The sequence below is a fragment of the Hemitrygon akajei genome, unplaced genomic scaffold (genome assembly GCF_048418815.1).
Source record: "Hemitrygon akajei unplaced genomic scaffold, sHemAka1.3 Scf000046, whole genome shotgun sequence".
NCBI classification, from domain to species: domain Eukaryota; kingdom Metazoa; phylum Chordata; class Chondrichthyes; order Myliobatiformes; family Dasyatidae; genus Hemitrygon; species Hemitrygon akajei.
Window position 1 is genome coordinate 800,717 of NW_027331932.1, and position 17,953 is coordinate 818,669.

The following is a 17,953-nucleotide window of genomic DNA, read 5'->3' on the forward strand; positions in this document are numbered from 1 at the left end:
AGTAGTTTAAATTTACAGAGTTGCATAAACCTCGCAAGGGACAGAGTCACCGGAGGGTGCAGAGGTATGGAGACTCAACCATCGTCAAAGGCACCACCTTCCCCATCATCGAGGACATCTTCAAGATGCGATGCCTCGAGAAGGGGGCATCCATCAGCGAGGCCCCTCACCCTGGGACAAGCACTCTGCTCAATACCACCATCGGGCAGGAGGTAGAGAAGCCTTAACACTCAACGCTTCGGAAACACCTCCTTCCCCTCCAGCACCACGTTTTCCAATGGATGTGCACCATCTCCAAATTTTTCAGGTTTTTATTTTATTTATTTTTTTTGCAATTTACATTGATTCTACATCTTTGCGCCGGATCGATGCTGCAAAACAACAAATTCCAGGTTATATAAGTTTCAGATAATAATTGAAATAGCGATTCCTATGGCAAACATCCGATCGGGTGGACAGGACACTTGGCACGCTGGTCTTCACCAGTCACACTGAGTACAGGAGTCGGGAGGTCACGTTGCCGTGGTACAAGACGTCGGTGAGGCCGCCCTGCTTTAGGAAAAATGCAAGTGAACTGGATATATTGCACAGGGAGTTCTACGGGGATATTGCCGGAACTCGGAGGACTGAGTTATTGTGGGAGGGAGGGAAGGTTGGGACTTTATTCCATGGAGCGTAGTTATAAACATATAGAGTTCAATAAACCTGAGAGGGGCACAGACAGAGGGAATGTGCACAGACTTTCACCCAGGGTTGGGTTATCGAGAACCAGACGGCACAGGATTGAGGTGAGGGTGAGTGGAAAACAGAAAGAGAGAGAGAGAGAGAGATCAGGGAGACCGCGGCTTTAGATTAAACGGGGAGGTAGAGAGTTCCTGAGGAGGGAAGGGGAGAGAGGTGAAAGAGGAGTGCAGAGGGAGCAGAGAAAGTGCGGGCGGAGAAAGTTCCAGGGAATAAGGGGAGCTGAGGGGTAGAGGGAGCGGGGAAGAGCGGGACGGAGGGAATGGCGAGAACGAAGGGGATAGACGGCGAGAGGGGTTTGTCGGTGTCTGGTGCGGAGAATATGATGGCGACAAGAGGAGGAGATGGAGTAGGAGGGAGGGGCAGAGAGGGTGGGGAGGGAATTTGACAGGATTTAGGAGTGAGAGTGAAGGGGAGAGAAGGAGAAAATGGGGGTAGTCACTTGATTCATGTCTTCTCCACTGGCTGTTGACAGAGATCCTGGATCTTTTCAGGAACATCCGGGAACAAAGCTGCCGACCTCTCGCAGATGAAACTCCAATTACCATCACAAGGGTTACTCCTTACGCACTGACTGCAGACGGGCGATTCAGAGGACCCCTTGTACAGGAGACTGTGGCCCACATTCCTATCCAGGAAGGTTAAACAATTCCATCAGAGAAAAAAATACAGCTGCAGTAGAGAACCCGAGCGGAGACCGCCCCCAAGCTAATCCCATTATTTCGATCTCTCCAAATTGCCTGTGTGAGCCCCCAAAATCATCCCACTCAACCACTCTCTCTCCAGAGCTCCGTACCGGTACCCAGAAAAATACCACGGTCCCAGTGTCTCCCCACGATCCTGAGTCAGTTCCCTAACTAATTGTACTGACCAAATGTCTCCCCACAATCCTGAGTCAGTTCCCTAACTAATCGTACTGACCCGATGTTTCCGCACAGCCCCGTATCCCCCAAACTAATCCCACCGAACCGCTTTCTCACCACAGTCCCCTTTCAGTCCCCAAACTCATCCCACTCAACCACTCTGTCCCCACGGCCCCGGGCCGGTACCCAGAAAAATACCACGGTCCCAATGTCTCCCCACAATCCTGCGCCAGTTCCCTAACTAATTGTACTGACCCGATGTTTCCCCACAGCCCCGTAGCCCCCAAACAAATCCCACCAAACCGCTTTCTCACCACAATCCCCTTTCAGTCCCCCTACGAATCGAACAGGCCCACCCTCCCACCCCTGATCTGTTTCAGTCCCCGAACAAACCCCACGGTCCCATCGTTTCCCCACAGACCTATGGCTGTCCCGAAATGAATCCCACTGTTCCACAATCTTTCCTCAGCCCTGTGTGGTTCCAGGTTCATCTCGTTGCCCCTTCCTCTACCCAGACCTTCGTGTCCGTCTCCCGACATATCCCACTACACCGCGCTCTCCCCATCGCCTCTGGTACGCCTCCAGACTTATACCACTGGCACCCTCTCCCCCACATCGTTGCCTCAGTTCGCAAACTAATTCCGTTAATCCCACTGTGTGCCACCGCCCTGCATCGGTCTCCAAACTACTCCAGTTGTCCTACTCTCACCCCTCAGATCCGTGTCGTTCACCAAACTATTCCCACTGTTGCTCCCTCTCCTCACAGCCCAGCAACTATCTCCAAAATGATCCCACTGCACCGCGCTGTCCTCACTCACATGCGTCAGGGCCAAAATAATATCTGTCACTGATCACTCCCCACTGCCTCCTGGCAGTTTCCGAAATATTCCCACTGCAGTGTCCTTCCCCGACAGACACAGGTCGGCCCCAAAATGTTCCCATTGTACCACGCTAACCCCTACCAACGTACAGTCTACAAACAAATCTCAATGCCCCTCCCTTTTACGACAAAACTACTTCAGTCCGTAAACTAATCCCATTTTCTCCCGTCAGGGCTACGTCAATAACCAATTTTCACCCCACAGATTAGTGATAACCTCACCCGTTTTCGCATTTTTCAATCCAGAATCCAGAGTTGATGTCCAGAAGATTGTGGGATACAAAGAGCTGGGAAGGTAAATTTACTTGATTAATGCCAAGAAATGAAAACGATCTACGTACCTTCTCTCTATTGATTATAACCGGAATCTGTGATGGTACGGTGTGGAGGGAGATTCACTTTGTGTCTGACTCGGGGAGTGTGAGATGGGACGGTGGGGAGGGAGATACACTCTGTGTCTGATCCCGGGAGTGTGTGTTGGGGCGGTGGGGAGGGAGATTCACTCTGTGTCGGACCCCTCGAGTGTGTAATGATTCCTGTGTTACTGTGGGAGCTTCTCGTACTGTGACACATACCGCTTCATCGCTTGAATTGATTTCCAGCAGCCTTGAATGACGATTTGAACATTCTTGAATCGCTTTTTCGAAAGATGTTTCAAACGTGGATACGTAATAACTCCGGTCTTTATTTGTGACCCAGTTCTTGGAACACATTTGCTCTGAAAATCAGGGACAAGGAACAGTGACACAAAGAGTGAATCTCCCTTCACACTTCCCAATCACACACACCCGGGGTGACACACAGATTTACGATCCCTGCGTCCGATCACACACTAACACGGTCAGATGTAGACTGAATCTCCCTCTCCACGGACCATCACACACTCCAGGCGTCAGGCGTGGAGTGAAGCTCCGTGCACACTGTCTTTTATAAACGCCCGGGGTCAGACGTGGAGTGAAGCTCCGTGCACACTGCCTTTTATAAACGCCCGAGGTCAGACGTGGAGTGAGGTTTCTTGCACACCGTCCGGTTACACTCTTCCGGAGACAGTTTCTGTGTGTTACTCCTTGCACACTGTCCCATCACAGACTCCCAGGGTCAGGCACAGAGTGAATCTCCCTCCACTCCGTCCCGTCACACACTCCCGGGGTCAGACACTCTCCCGGGGTCAGACACAGAGTGAAGCTCCCTCCACAACGTCCCATCACTCACGTCCCGAATCAGATACAAACTGAAGCTGTCTCTCCACGATCCCATCACACTCTCCCGGATTCAGACGCAGAATGAATCCTCCGCTGCACCGTCTCGTCACACACTCCCGGATTCAGAGTGAAACTCTCTTTCCACGGTGCCATAACACACTTCAGGTGTCAGACATGGTGTGTCTCTGGGCAGTACCCCATCACACAAACCCACTGTCAGACACAGAGTGAAGCTGGATCCATAGCGTCCCATCAGACATTCCCGGAGTGAGGCAAAGAGTGAAGCTGTAATGTTACATTTCATAGACCCGTGGTCAGACACAGAGTGAATCCACCTCCACAATCTCCCATCAAACTTTCCTGGATTCAGTGATAGAGTGAAACTTCCTCCACGCGGCCCCATCACACACTCACCGGGTCAAACACAGAGAGAATCACCCTACATTCCATATCTTCACACACTCCTGATATCAAGCACAGAGTGACGCTTCCTCTCCATGCCTGCCCTGTGATGAAGAGCGGGTGAAAGATGCCTCACCTCTTCTGCTGGTCAACAATTCACAGAAATGGTGTCGGAGTTCGCTGTGCATTTGTTTAAGAACGGACAGGTTAGAGTTGAGCGCAGAAAGCTTCGATTGAAGGGTTGAGTTTAACTCATGGTAGTTCTGGTCGGAGGTGATCTGAGGCTGACGATTCTGTGACACTGAGAGAGATGGTGAAGGATGTTTAGCGTTTACAGTGACACGTGAGTCAGCGTCACGCTACCGAACGGGTCACAGTGAGTGTTGTGTCAGTGTCACGGTGAAGGGTGTCACAGTGAAGGATGTGCTTGTGCCACAGTGAGAGGCGTCGGCGTCACCTTGAGGGGCGTGTCTGTGTCACTTTGAGGGCCATGTCAATGTCCCGGTGATTGTTTTGTTGATGTTACAATGGGGTTATGTGTAAGTATCGTGCGGGACATGTTCGAGTGCCGGTGTCACTGTGTTAGTTGTTTCTGTACCCTGGCAAGAGGTGTGCCGGATCACAGTGAAGTGTATCTCGATGTCACAGCGAGGGAAATGTCAGTGTGAGGGGCGTGGTGATGTCACGGTTGTTGGAGTATCTGTGTCATGGTGTGGCGTGTGTCTGTGTCACGGTGAGAGGCATGTCATGGGTACGGTAGGTGTGACGGTGTCACGCTGAGGTGTGCGTCGATGAATGTTTCTCTGTGAATTTCGGTGTCGCTATCACTGTGAGGGTTTGCCTGTGTCAGGGTGAGGTGTGGATAATTGCCTCAGTGAACGGTGCATCGGCGGTATGATGAGGGGTGATACCGTCTCGGTAAGGGGTGTTACAATGACGTGTGAGTCTTTGTCACGGTTCGGAGCTGGACGGGTAACGTTGAGGAGCGTGTTGGTGTCACACTGAGTGGTGTCTCAGTGTCACGGTGAAGGTCGTGTCGGTATCCCTGTGGTGTTTCCCAGTAACAATTTATTTAGAACCTACTTCCACCGTGGGTCGAGAGCCCGGCAACAATCACGATAATGACGGACGTAAAGGGACGCCACAGGCAGATCCTCCGGTTCGATCTATTTCCCATGTTCTCTTTCAGTGTGTGGGTGAATTCAGCCGTGTCCCCCACTGGGATCCCCTTCCACCCACCAGCCGCGGTCTCTCCTCCCACCACGATCACCCCTCCCTCTCTCAATCCCAGTTACATTGAGCCTCATCGCTGAGAGTCCAAATCCCTTGACTTCCCAGGGCAGACAAGCGTCTCTCTGATTCCAGAGATTTTGTCACGTCTCCCGAATGTGATCGATTAAGTTGGAACCCTGGGTGTTTGATGGGTCCCTCAGGGGAGGCTTATCCGGAGGATGATGATACATGGGATCCGCGGGGAATTGGCCGTCCGGATTCAGAGTTTAGTATTTTTCGGCGTCACGGTGAGGTGGGAATCGGTGTCACGGTGGGAGCTGTGTCCCTGTCAAGATGAGGGAAGCGTCAGTTTCACGGTGAGGGGCGTGACAGTGTCACGGTGAGGTACGTGCGGCTATCACGGTACATTACGTTTCAGTGTCATGGTGAGGGACAGTTGTGACAGGTTGAGCGGCGTGGACGAGGCACTCTGAGGCTTTAGCTAACGTTTTATTCCACACTCCCAGCTTACGGTCTGATTCCAACCGAAGTCCGTTCGACTCACCATGGATCGAGAGCCCGACCACGATCGCGAAGAGGACGAACGTAATTAGAGAGACTAGACAGATCTTATGGTACGGTGTAATTCCGATGTTCTCGTTCGCCTCCTGTTTATGCGGACCTGTGGAGAGACGATTCAGATAAACAGATGGAGAAGATGGTGAGAGTGAGAGGGGAGCGATAGGGGTAAAATGTGAGAGAATGGGGGGAAGGAAAACGAGAAGGGAACGGAGACAGGGAATGACTGCATAAAAAGAGGAAGCGATGTTATGAGTGAAGGGTGAGTGTAATGTGCGAGAGAGACAGTGAAAGAATGGGGAAGAGAGGGAGAGTGAGGGAAGGAAAAATGGGAGAGAGTGGGAAGAGACAAAGGGAGCGAGAGAGGATAGGGTACAAAAGAGTTTATTGAGAGATTGTCAGGGGTTTATTATTTTTCGTTGCTCTATTATTGTTCGCCCGCGTTTGTCCTTTTTCACGAATGAGATAAATGACGTTCTTGTGGGCATTACAATGTTGAGGGGATTTTCGTGGACTCCATTGTGCATTTTTGTTTTGTGGCTGCTGACAAGGATCAGGGCGGTACGGCCACGTGATGATAAGCGCAGCGCTTTATGGTACCAGCGACCCGGGTTCAATTCCCGCCGCTGCCTGCAAGGAATTTCCAATTTCTCTCCACGAGCGAGTAGATTTCCGCCGGGCGCTCTGGTTTCCTCCCACAGTCCAAAGACATACCGGTAAGTTGGTTAATTGGTTATTGTAAATTGAACAGTCAATAGAAAACGGAATAATTCGGAGAATTGTTGAGCAGCGCGGCCTGAATGGCCGGAAGTGTCTGTTCCGAAATGTTTTTCAGTAAAAAATAAAACAAAATGTATTTTGAGAAAAAAGGGAAAAGATGGTGGGAAATGGTATACATATGCATCCGGACCATTCGGTGTTTGTGAAGGGTGTGATTGACCTGGATGCAAATAGCGATGGATAGATGTAAAATCTCAGACGACACAAAACATTGGCGGTGTTGTGGACAGTGCGGAATATCGCCAATAGATTCGGTGGGGTATGGATCAGTTGTAGATCTGTGTGGAAAATGGCAAACGGCGTTTAGCTCAGCTAAGTGTGAGGTATTTTCCTTTGGGGCGTTAAATGTGAAGGGACAGGAGACAGTTAACGACAGAACAAACTGTCGACAGGGAAAGGGATCTCGGATTGATCACGCGGTTCAATGGAGAGATAAAGAGTTGACTATAGACGGGCCTTTGACAAAGTCTTTCTCATGGGAGATCCATTCACAAGATTTTGATGACTGGGATTCACAGTGAATTGGGAATTAAGTTTCCGTACTGGCTTGTCCACAGAACCCAGAGGCCGGCGGACGTCCGTGACTGGCGGTGTTGCCCACGGATCCGCACTGGGAACTCTGCTGTCTGTGGACAAGACCTGTGAGAACCTGGACATTTAACAAGGCTTTGTGTGTTTATAACATCCGGCATCGTAGACCAGCCAGAACAGCACAGGGACAGGCCCTTCGGCCGGCAACGCTGGTTTTAGACATTTCACATTTGTGAATGATACACTCTGTTACTCTTATGAGCTTGTGCTATATCTGAGCATTTTGCCTACCAAGATACAACATTTTACGTTTGTCCGGGTTAAACACCATCTGCCATTCCTCCATCCCATATCAGAAACCGATCCATGTCCTACGGAATTCGTTGCAGGTCCTCTAAACGAACACAACACCCATCAATGTATCATCCGCAAACATACCAAACCACACATCTACATTTTCATCCAAATCGTTCATATATATATATATGTATAACCATATAACAATTACAGCAAGGAAACAGGCCATCTCGGCCCTTCTACTCCGTTCCGAAAGCTTACTCTCACCTGTTCACTCAGCCCATATCCCTCCATTCCTTTCCTGTCCATATACCGATCCACTTTACTTTAAATGGCAACATCGAACCTGCTTCCACCACTTCCACTGGAAGATCGTTCCACACGGCTACCACTCTCTGTGTAAAAATGTCCCGTCAAAACTTTTGCTCCTTAACTCTCAACTCATGTCCTCTTGTTTGAATCTCCACTGTTTTCAATGAAAAAATAAACCTATCCACGTCAACTCTATCTATACCTCTGGTAATTTTAAAAACCCCTATCAAGTCCCCCCTCAACCTTCTACGATCCAAAGAATAAAGGCCTAACTTGTTCAAACTTTCTTTGTAACTTAGGTGCTGAAACCCAGGTAACATTCTCGTAAATCTCCTCTGTACTCTCTCTATTTTGTTGACATCTTTCCTATAGTTCGGAGACCAGAACTGTGCACAATACTCGAAATTTGTCCTCCCCAATGCCTTGTACAATTTTAACATTACATCCCAAATCCTATACACAATGCTCTGATTTATAAAGGCCAGCATACAAAAAGCTTTCTTCACCACCCTATCCACATGAGATTCCACCTTCAGGGAACTGTGCACCATTATTCCTAGATCACTCTGTTCTACTGCATTCCTCAAAGCCCTACCATTTACCAGGGCTATTTTGATTAGACCTATCAAAATTTAGCACCTCAAACCTATCAGTATTAAACTCCATCTGCTATCTTTCAGCACACATTTCTAACTGGCCCAAATCTCCCTGCAAGCTTTGAAAACCTGTTTCACTATCCACAACGCCACCTATCTTAGTATCGTTTGCATACTTACTAATCCAATTTACCACCCCATCATCCAGATCATTAATGTATATGAGAAGCAACATTGGACCCAATACAGATCCCTGAGGCACACAAGGTCACCGGCCTCCAACATGACATACAGTTATCCACCAATACTCTCTGGCATCTCCCATCCAGCCACCGTTGAATACATTTTACTGCTTCAATATTAATACCTAACAGTTGAATCTTCCTAACTAAGCTTCCGTGTGGAACCTTGTCAATTACTTACTGTAGTCCATAGAGAAAACATCCACTGCTTCACCGTCGTCAACGTTCCTAGTTACCTTTCAAAAAATTCACTAAGATTTGTCAAACATGAAGTTCCACTCACAAATCCATGTTGACTGTTACTAATCAAACCCTGTTTATCCAGATAATTTGAAGTAATCCATATATACATCACAGATAGGAGAGATCCCACCCACATCCATAGGCACAGGTCACTTCATTAGAGTAGGACAAGGTTACTCAATCACAGAATGCAGAATAAAGTGTCAAAATTACAGTGAAATTGTAGTGCAGAAGGACTTTAAATTTCAAGAGCAGCGAAGAGGAAGATTTGATGTCAAGAGCACATCTTATCGTACTAGGGGTCCGTTCAATAGTCTGATTACTGTAGTGTAGAAGCTGTCCTTGAGCCTCCTGATACATGCTTTCGCATTTTCCCTCCGATGGGAGGGTGCAGTAGACAGAATGTCCGGGGACCCTTGATGATGCTGGGTGCTTTATCGAAACATCGAAACAGCGCTATGTGTAGAAAGAGTTCATGGAGGGGAAGCTGGTTTCGGAGCTGGGCTCAGCTCTTTCCACAACGCTCTGCAGTTTCCAGCGGTCATGGGCGGAGCAGTGTTCATATTTTCAGTAAGGAACCAGGGCGTTTCATGAGAACAGGGAAGTTGACATTGTGAACAGAGAAGAAAATAAGACTTTTTTTTCAACATGATAGACTACTCCGTGTAATGGTATGGGCCCCAGGGGAACTTGATTGACTGATATGTCCGGATTGATAGGCATAATGGATGCTTGACAAGTCCCGTATCAAAATCCAGATGGTAGATCACTCTGGAAGATAGAAGAGAGGAATGTAGAGAGAGAAGAATTGGAGCAGTGAGATTGGGCGGGAGAGGGAAAGATAGGGAAAATAGACCAGAGAAGGGGGAAGGAGATGACAGGTGACGTGAGACCCAGGTAGATTTTTCGGGCGGATTTGACTGTGGAGGACAGACCAGGAACTGGCACTAGATGTACCATACAGAGGCTTGAACAAGGCTATTAACAAGGGCTCAGATGAGAGACTGGTGTGAGGATGTTTTGGAACCGAAGCAGATCTCTCTGACCGATTTCATTAAGGAGGACTGCTCAGTCCGAGGTGCTGGATGTAATGTACATAGAATTTAACAAGAACCCAGATGGTATACCGCCCTGGGGATGGTGTGCGACGCAGGGAGGGATGGTTGATTCGGTATATATTTGGCTCAGCGATATGGGACAAAGTTTAGAGTTGCAGTCCATTTCTCAGACTGGAATCCCGTCACTAGCGTTGCCCAAGGGTGGTCGGTGGTGGGACCAGTGATCTTTGTCAATTATATCGACCATTTGTTGCAGATTATACAATACACGGTAGGTGAGCTTGCAGACGACATTAATGTTGATGGCGTTTTAAACAGTGAAGACAGTTACCTCTTACAGTGGGATCTCGATTCGCCGGGGAAGTCGGCTGAACAGGAGCACTTGCAATTTAGTTGGAACTATCGTATTTCAGGAGGGCAAACAACAGGGTAGGACTTGCACGGTCAAAGTGAGGAAACTTGCGATATGTTAAAGAACGGAAGGACGCAGGGCTACAGGTACACGGTTCCTAGAAAGTGGAGTCACAGGTACAGGGACCGTTGAGAGTGTTGCAAAACAGAGGGACCCTGAGGAACAGAGACCATCCAGCAGAGTACAGAAACAGGCCTACAATGTTGTCCCGAATGCACTCCTTCTGGTATGATAATTTCGACTTTGGAAAAAGGAACTGTCTGTCTACTCAGTCTATGACTTTTGTGATCTTAGAAACCTCTGTCGGATCTCTCGTTCAACATCTTCGGAGGTTATCCAAGGCCTTCGAATCCTCTCAACAATGTGGTGAACAAAATTAGGTATAATATTCCGGATGCAGCCTTAACAGTCATTTTGATGAAGTTGCAACATAACTTCTGACTATTGAAACCAGTGTCCTCAATGATAAAAACATGCGTGTAATATACCTGCTTAACACAGATCTGTCAGTGGGTGATCATCTGGGGGACAGTGATCACCGCTCCCTGACCTTTAGCATTATCTTGGAAAAGGATAGAATCAGAGTGGACATGAGAATATTTAAATGGGGAAGGGGAAATTATGAGGCTATAAAGATAGAAATTGCGGGTGTGAATTGGGATGATGTTTTTGCAGGGAAATGTACTATGGACATGTGGTCGATGTTTAAGGATCTCTTGCAGGATGTTAAGGATAAATTTGTCCCGGTGGGGAAGATAAACAATGGTTGACAAGTGAAGTGGAAAATCTAGTCAGCTGGAAGAAGGCAGCATACATGAGGTTTAGGAAGGAAGGATCACATGGGTCTATTGAGGAATATAGGGTAGCAAGAAAGGAGCTTAAGAAGGGGCTGAGAAGAGCAAGAAGGGGGCATGAGAAGGCCTTGGGGAGCAGGGCAAAGGAAAACACCAAGGCAGTCTTCAATCCTTCAATGTGAAAAACAAAAGGATGACAGGAGTGAAGGTAGGACCGATTAGAGATAAAAGTGGGAAGTCGTGCCTGGAGGCTGTGGAAGTGAGCGAGGTCCTCAATGAATACTTCTCTTCGGTGTTCACCAATGAGAGGGAACTTGATGACGGTGAGGATAATATGAGTGAGGCTGATGTTCTGGAGCATGTTGATATTAAGGAAGTGGAGGTGTTCGAGTTGTTAAAATACATTAGGACGGATAGGTCCCCGTGGCCTGACGGAATATGCCACAGGCTCCTACACGAGGTAACGGAAGAGATTTCTGAACCTCTGGCTAGGATCCTTATGTCCTCGTTGTCCACGGGAATGGTACCGGAGGATTGGAGGGTGGCGAATGTTTTTCCTTTGTTTAAAAAGGTTAGTAGGGATAGTCCAGGTAATTATAGACCAGTGAACCTTATGTCTGTGGCGGGAAAGCTTTTGGAAAAGATTCTCAGAGATATGATCTATGGGCATTTAGAGGATCATTGTCTGATCAGGGACAGTCAGCATGGCTTTGTGAAGGCCAGGTCGTGCCTACCACGCCTGACAGAGTTATGTGAGGAGGTGACCAGACATATAGATGAGGGTCGTGCAGTGGATGTGATCTACATTGAGTTTAGTAAGGCATTTGGCAAGGTTCCACACAGTAGGCTTATTCAGAAAGTCAGAAGGCATGGGATCCAGGGAGGTTTGGCCAGGTGGATTCAGAACAGTCTTGCCTGCAGAAGGCAGAGGGTTGAGGTCGAGGGAATGCCTTCAGATTGGAGGGTTCTGTCTAGTGGTGTGCCACAAGGATCTGTTCTGGGACCTCTACTTTTTGTGATTTTTATTAACGACCGTGATGTGGGGGTGGAATGGAGGGTTGGCCAGTTTACAGACAACACAAAGGTTGGTTGTGTTGTAGATAGTGCAGAGGATTGTCGAAGATTGCAGAGAGACGTTGATAGGATGCAGAAGTGGACTGAGAAGTGGGAGATGGAGTTCAACCCGGAGAATTGTGAGGTGGTACACTTTGGGAGGACAAACTCCAAGGCAGAGTGCAACGTAAATGGCAGGACACTTGGATGTGTGCAGGAGCAGAGGGATCTGGGGGTACGTGTCCACAGATCCCTGAAAGTTGCCTCACATGTACATAGGGTAGATAAGAAAACTTATGGGGTTTTAGCTTTCATAAATCGAGGGATAGAGTGTAGGAGAAGCGATGTAATGACGCAGCTCTATTAAACTCTGGTTAGGCCATACTTGGAGTACTGTGTCCAGTTCTGGTCGCCTCAGTATAGGAAGGATGTGGAAGCATTGGAAAGGGTACAGAGGAGATTTACCAGGATGCTGCCTGGTTTAGAGAGTGTGCATTATGATCAGAGATTAAGGGAGCTAGGGCTTTTCTCTTTGAAGAAAAGGAGGATGAGAGGAGACATGATAGAGATGTACAAGATATTAAGAGGAATAGGCAGAGAGGACAGCCAGCGCCTCTTCCTTAGGGCACCACTGCTCAGTACAAGAGGACGTGGCTTTAAGGTAAGGTGAGGGAAGTTCAAGGCGGATATTAGAGGAAGGTTTTTCACTCAGAGAGTGGCTGGTGCGTGGAATGCACTGCCTGAGTCAATGGTGGAGGCAGATACACTCGTGTAGTTTAGGAGACTACTAGACAGGTACATGGAAGAATTTAAGGTGGGGGGTGGTTATATGGGAGGCAGGGTTTGAGGGGTCGGCACCTACCCTTTCCAATGAACACACATCCTTCCTATAGTGAGGCGACCAGAACTGGACACAGTACTCCAAGTGTGGCCTAACAGTTTCACAGATCTGCATCATTACCCGTGACTCTTAAATTCTATCCCTCGACTTATGAAAGATAACACTCAGTAAACTTTCTTAACTAACCTATCTACCTGTGAGGCAACTTTCAGGAATCTGTGGACATGTAATCCAAGTTCCCTCTCTCCTCCACACTACCAAGTATCCTGCCATACACTTTGTACTCTGCCTTGGAGTTTGTCCTTCCAAAGTGTACCACCTCACACTTCTCCGGGTTGAACTCCAACTGCCACTTCTCAGCCCATTTCTGTATCCTGCCAATGTCTCTCTACAATCTTCAACAATCCTCAACACTATCTACAACACCACCAACCTTTGTGTCGTCTGCAAACTTGCCAACCCACTCTTCTAACCCCACATCCAGGACATTAATAAAAATCACAAAACGTAGAGGTACCAAAACAGATCCTTATGGGACACCACGAGTCACAATCCTCCAATCTGAATGTACGCCCTCCACCACGACGCTTTGCCTTCTGCAGGCAAGCCAATTCTGAATCCAGCTGACCAAACCTCACTGGATCCCATACCTGCTGACTTTCTGTATAAGCCAACCACGTAGTATTTCAGGAAGACAAGCCAGGATGGACATTCACAGTGAAGAGGATGAACCCCGTGGAGTGTTATAGCATAGAAGGACCCAGGGATACTGGAAAATGGTTCCCAGAAAATTAGGTCAATGTTAGATAGGGCGGTGAACGAGTCTAGAGGTCACTTTGCAGTTGTGCACGACGTAGGGTAGGCGCACCTTGGAGTATAGTGTTCAGGTTTTGTCCACCTGCTCTAGGTGAAATGCCACTGAGCAGCAAAGTTTGCAGAGGGAGCTTTACGGGGATATTCCCGAGAATCGAGGGACTGAGTTATGGAGATAATTCGGGCAGGTTAGGATTTTATACCTTGGAATTCATGGGTGACCTTACAGAGGTTTATAAAACCAAGTGGGGAAAGACAAGGTGAATGCGCAGAGCCATTTTCTATAGACTTGGAGAATTGGGGAACAGAGCGCACAGTTCTGAGGTGACAGCAGAAAGAGATTTAACTGCGGACCAGAGTGACATATTTTTTAAGCAGACGGTGCTCCGTCTATGGAACGTACTGCCAGGGAAATGGTCGATGCAGAATGATTATCACAATATAGCACGTTTAGCACGTGACCCCTTCAAAACGTGAACTCTGACCTGCCTGAGCAGTCATTGGCATTTTTCCTGGTCTCGGCGCCATAGGAGGATTTTCTTCCTGAGCGATGGGAATTTCATTTTGGCGAATGTTCAGCTGAGAGTAGGTAGGGTCCAGACCATCTGGAACAGAATGGAAGGGAATGTGAGAGAGAGACAAATCAAGGGCACGAGACGGGTAGAGAATGGTGAGACGGAGTGAGAGACAGGGAGAAAATCTGAAGAAGATGAGGATGTGAGCAGAGAAAGACGTGCAGACGGAGCAGCAGATGAATGGATGGAGAGGGGGGAAATAGGGTGAGAGATGAAGGCGCTCGGCTGGAGACTGGGAGAGAATGGGGAGACAGAACGAGGAGAAGAATTCAACAGGCAGTGTGGATGGAGAAGAAGGAAAGGGACGGGTTGCACCTTAACAGGCGGGGGACCAGCGTTCTGACAGGCAGGTTTGTCACTGCCACACGGTTGTGGTTAAACTAGTAAGTGGGGGAGGAGAGGGTACGAACTCGAAATATAAGGATACAGTTAAAGAGAAAGAGTGAAACAGAAAACTTAAGAAAGACAACAGAATTAAAGGGGTAGAAAGCTCAGGAAGGGATCGGAGAGTATGGCGAAGTGCAATAGGGATCCGTGTGAGAAGCGAGGGGAGAGATGGATGAAAAGTATTATATATGAATGCACGAAGTATAAGAAATAAAGTGGATGAGCTTGAGGCTCAGTTCGAAATGGGCAAGTATGATGTTGTAGGAATAACATAGACATGGCTGCAAGAGGGTCAGGGCTGGGAAATGAATATTCAAGCGTCCAATCGAAAGGACCCGCAGGTGGGCAGAAGGGCTGGGGAGGCTCTACTGGTGAGGAAGGAAATTCAGTCCATTGCGAGGGGTGACATAGAATCAGGAGATGTAGAGTCAGTATGGATAGAACTGAGAAATCGTAAGGGCAATAAGACCCTAATGTGAGTTATCTATAGGCCCCCCAATAGTAGCCAGGATATAGTGTGCAAGTTGAATCAAGAGTTAATATTAGCATGTCGCAAAGGTAAAACCACCGTTGTAATGGGGGATTTCAACATGCAGGTAGACTGGGAAAATCAGGCTGGCACTGGACCCCAAGAAAGGGAGTTTGTGGAGTGCTTCCGAGATGGATCCTTAGAGCAGATTGTACTGGAGCCTACCAGGGAGAAGGCAATTGTGGATCTAGTGTAGTGTAATGAACCGGATTTGATAAGGGAACTCGAGATAAAGGAGCCATTAGGAGGTACTGACCATAATATGATAAGCATTAATCTACAATTTGATAGGGAGTAGGGAAAAAGGGATGTGTCAGTATTACAGTTGAACAAAGGGCACTATGGAGCCATGTGGGGCACAGACAATATGCATGCGCAGAGTCCTTTTCTGTAGACTTTGAGAATCGAGGATCAGAGCGCACAGTTCTGTGGTGATAGCTGAAGGAGATTTATCTGCGGAGCAGAGTGACATTTTTTTTTAAGCAGACGGTGCTCCGTCTGGGGAAGGAACTGCCAGAGGAACTGGTCGATGAAGATGCATTAACACTTGTACAGTTGTGCGTACATCACGTGACCCCCTGAGAATGGCATCATCAATGTGAACTCTGACCTGCCTGTGCAGTCACTGACATTTCTCCTGGTCCAGACGCAATAGGAGGATCTTCTTCCTTAGCGATTGGAAGTTCATTTTGGAGAAGGTTCAACTGTGAGTAGGCGGGATCCAGATAATCTAGGAGAGAATGCAAGAGAATGTGTGAGAGAGGCAAATAGAAGGGCAAGGGACAGGTGGAGATTGCGGAGGGGAGTGAGAGTCAGGTAGAAAATATGAGGAAGAGGATGAAGTGAGTGGAGAGAGACGTGGACACTGAGCAGTAGATGAGGGGACGGATGGAGACAGGAAATAGGGTGACAGATGAAAGCGATGAACGGGAAAATGGGAGAGAATGGGGAGGCAGAACGAGGAGAGGAATTCGACAAGCTGTGGGGAGGGAGAAGAGGGAACGAGGTCATGAGTGAAGTGGCAGTGAGAAGAGTAAGAGCGTTATCGAAAGAGTGAGGGAGAGAGGGGCAGAGTGAGTGGAGAAAAATGGCAGAGGTTGCGAGAGGGACAGAAGGAGAGAGAGACAATGGGTGAGAGAGGGGAAAGGGAGAGGGTTAAGGTTTTATTATTTTGGTCGTGGTTGTACTGTTGTATGCAACCCTTGTTTTGTCAAACATTGGAAATATGACCTATCTTTCTATACCTTAGATTCATCCAATGACTTGTCCTCCACAGCTGTTTGTCGCATCAAATACCGCAGATTTTCCAACCTCTAACTAAAGTAATTTCTCCCTAATATCAGTTCAAAACAGAGGTCCATCAATCCTGACTCATGCCCTCTTGTTCTCGACTCCCCTACCATGGGAAATAACTTTGCCGTATGTAATCCGCTGAGTCCTCTCTGCATTTGGAATGTTTCTATGAGATTCCACCTCTTTCTACTGAATTACTGGGAATACAGCCCAAGAGTTTCCAGAGGTCCCTCATACGGTAACCCTTCATTCCTGGAGTAATTCTCGTGAAACTTCTCTGAAACGTCTCCAATGACGGTATACATTTTCTAAAATAAGGAGCCCCAATACTGCAAACAATACTCCGTGTGGTCTCACGAGTGCCTTATAGAGCCTCATCATCACATCCCTGCTCTTATCTTCTATGCCTCTAGAAATTAATACCTGCATTGCAATCGCCAACTTCGCCATTGACTCAACCTGGAGGTTAAATGCCAAGTCCCTCTGCATTTCTGCATTTTGAATTCTCCCCCGATCTAAATAACAGTCTGCCCGTTTATTTCTTCCGAACAAACTGCATGAACGTAAACTTTCCAACATTGTATTTATTTTACCACTTCGTTTCCCATTCCCTTAAACTATCTACGATTTTCTGCCGGATCTCTGTTTCCTCAACTCTTCTCGTTCCTCCACCTGTATTTGTGTCAGTGGGAAATCATTGACATTCATCGCAAAAAGCAGCGACTCCAGCACCGAACCTGTGGAACTCCACTGGTAACCGGTAGCCAGACAGAATAGGATCCCTTTATTCCCAGTCTCACTTTTCTACTGTTCAGTCAATGCTCCACACACGCTAGTATCTGCCCAGTATACTTTTATGGTCTCTTATCTTCCTAAGCAGCCTCATGTGCGGCACCTTGCCAAAGGCCTTCTGAAAATCCAAGTTCACCATTGCTACTGCATCCCGTTAGACTACCCTGCTTGTAGTTTCCTCAAAAAGTGCAGTAGTTTAATCAGGCAGGATGTTCCTTCCAGGAAACCATGCTGGGTTTTGCCTACCTTATCATTAGCCTGCAGGTATTCCGTAAACTCATCTATAGATTCCTCTCTGCTGCATCCCACCCTTCCTAAATAGCTGGGTAGCATCTTCAATTTTCCAGTCATCTGGTACAATGCCAGAATCTATCGTTTCTTGAAAGATCATTGTTATTGCCTCCGCAATCTCGCCAGCTACTTTCTTCAGAACCCGAGGGTGCATTCCATCGGGCCCAGTAGATTTATCCACCCTCAGACCATTAAGCAAATAATTTTCACTGCACAAATATTCTTGAATGCCCGC

At 47.8% G+C, this 17,953-nt stretch overlaps 1 protein-coding gene across 3 annotated transcripts; it reads right to left on the reverse strand.

Annotated features, from left to right (window-relative positions):
* Nucleotides 1-365: 365 nt before the first annotated feature.
* LOC140720756 (C-type lectin domain family 9 member A-like) lies at nt 366-14,434 on the reverse strand. Of its 3 annotated transcripts, none has more exons than XM_073035583.1 (6): nt 14,337-14,434; nt 5,866-5,982; nt 3,060-3,202; nt 2,707-2,771; nt 1,184-1,369; nt 366-549 (listed from the first exon to the last, which is right to left on the reverse strand). In XM_073035583.1, the coding sequence occupies exons 1-5, from the start codon at nt 14,377-14,379 to the stop codon at nt 1,189-1,191; spliced, it is 549 nt and encodes a 182-aa protein (XP_072891684.1). In that variant the 5' UTR covers nt 14,380-14,434; the 3' UTR covers nt 366-549; nt 1,184-1,188. The 3 variants fall into 3 exon arrangements, with proteins under 3 accessions (XP_072891684.1, XP_072891683.1, XP_072891685.1); XM_073035582.1 differs by having other exon boundaries at nt 366-552; XM_073035584.1 differs by lacking the exons at nt 5,866-5,982; nt 14,337-14,434 and adding an exon at nt 4,225-4,291 and having other exon boundaries at nt 366-552.
* Between the last annotated feature and the right edge of the window lie 3,519 nt (nt 14,435-17,953).

Coding starts and splice junctions, on each gene's coding strand:
- LOC140720756 (XM_073035583.1), bottom strand. CDS start 14,379: ATGGCGCCGAGACCAGGAAAAATGCCAATGACTGCTCAGGCAG. Junction 3,203..5,865: donor GGTCGGGCTCTCGATCCATG/GTGAGTCGAACG, acceptor CCTGATTTTCAG/AGCAAATGTGTTCCAAGAAC. Junction 2,772..3,059: donor TCAATTCAAGCGATGAAGCG/GTATGTGTCACA, acceptor TTACCTTCCCAG/CTCTTTGTATCCCACAATCT.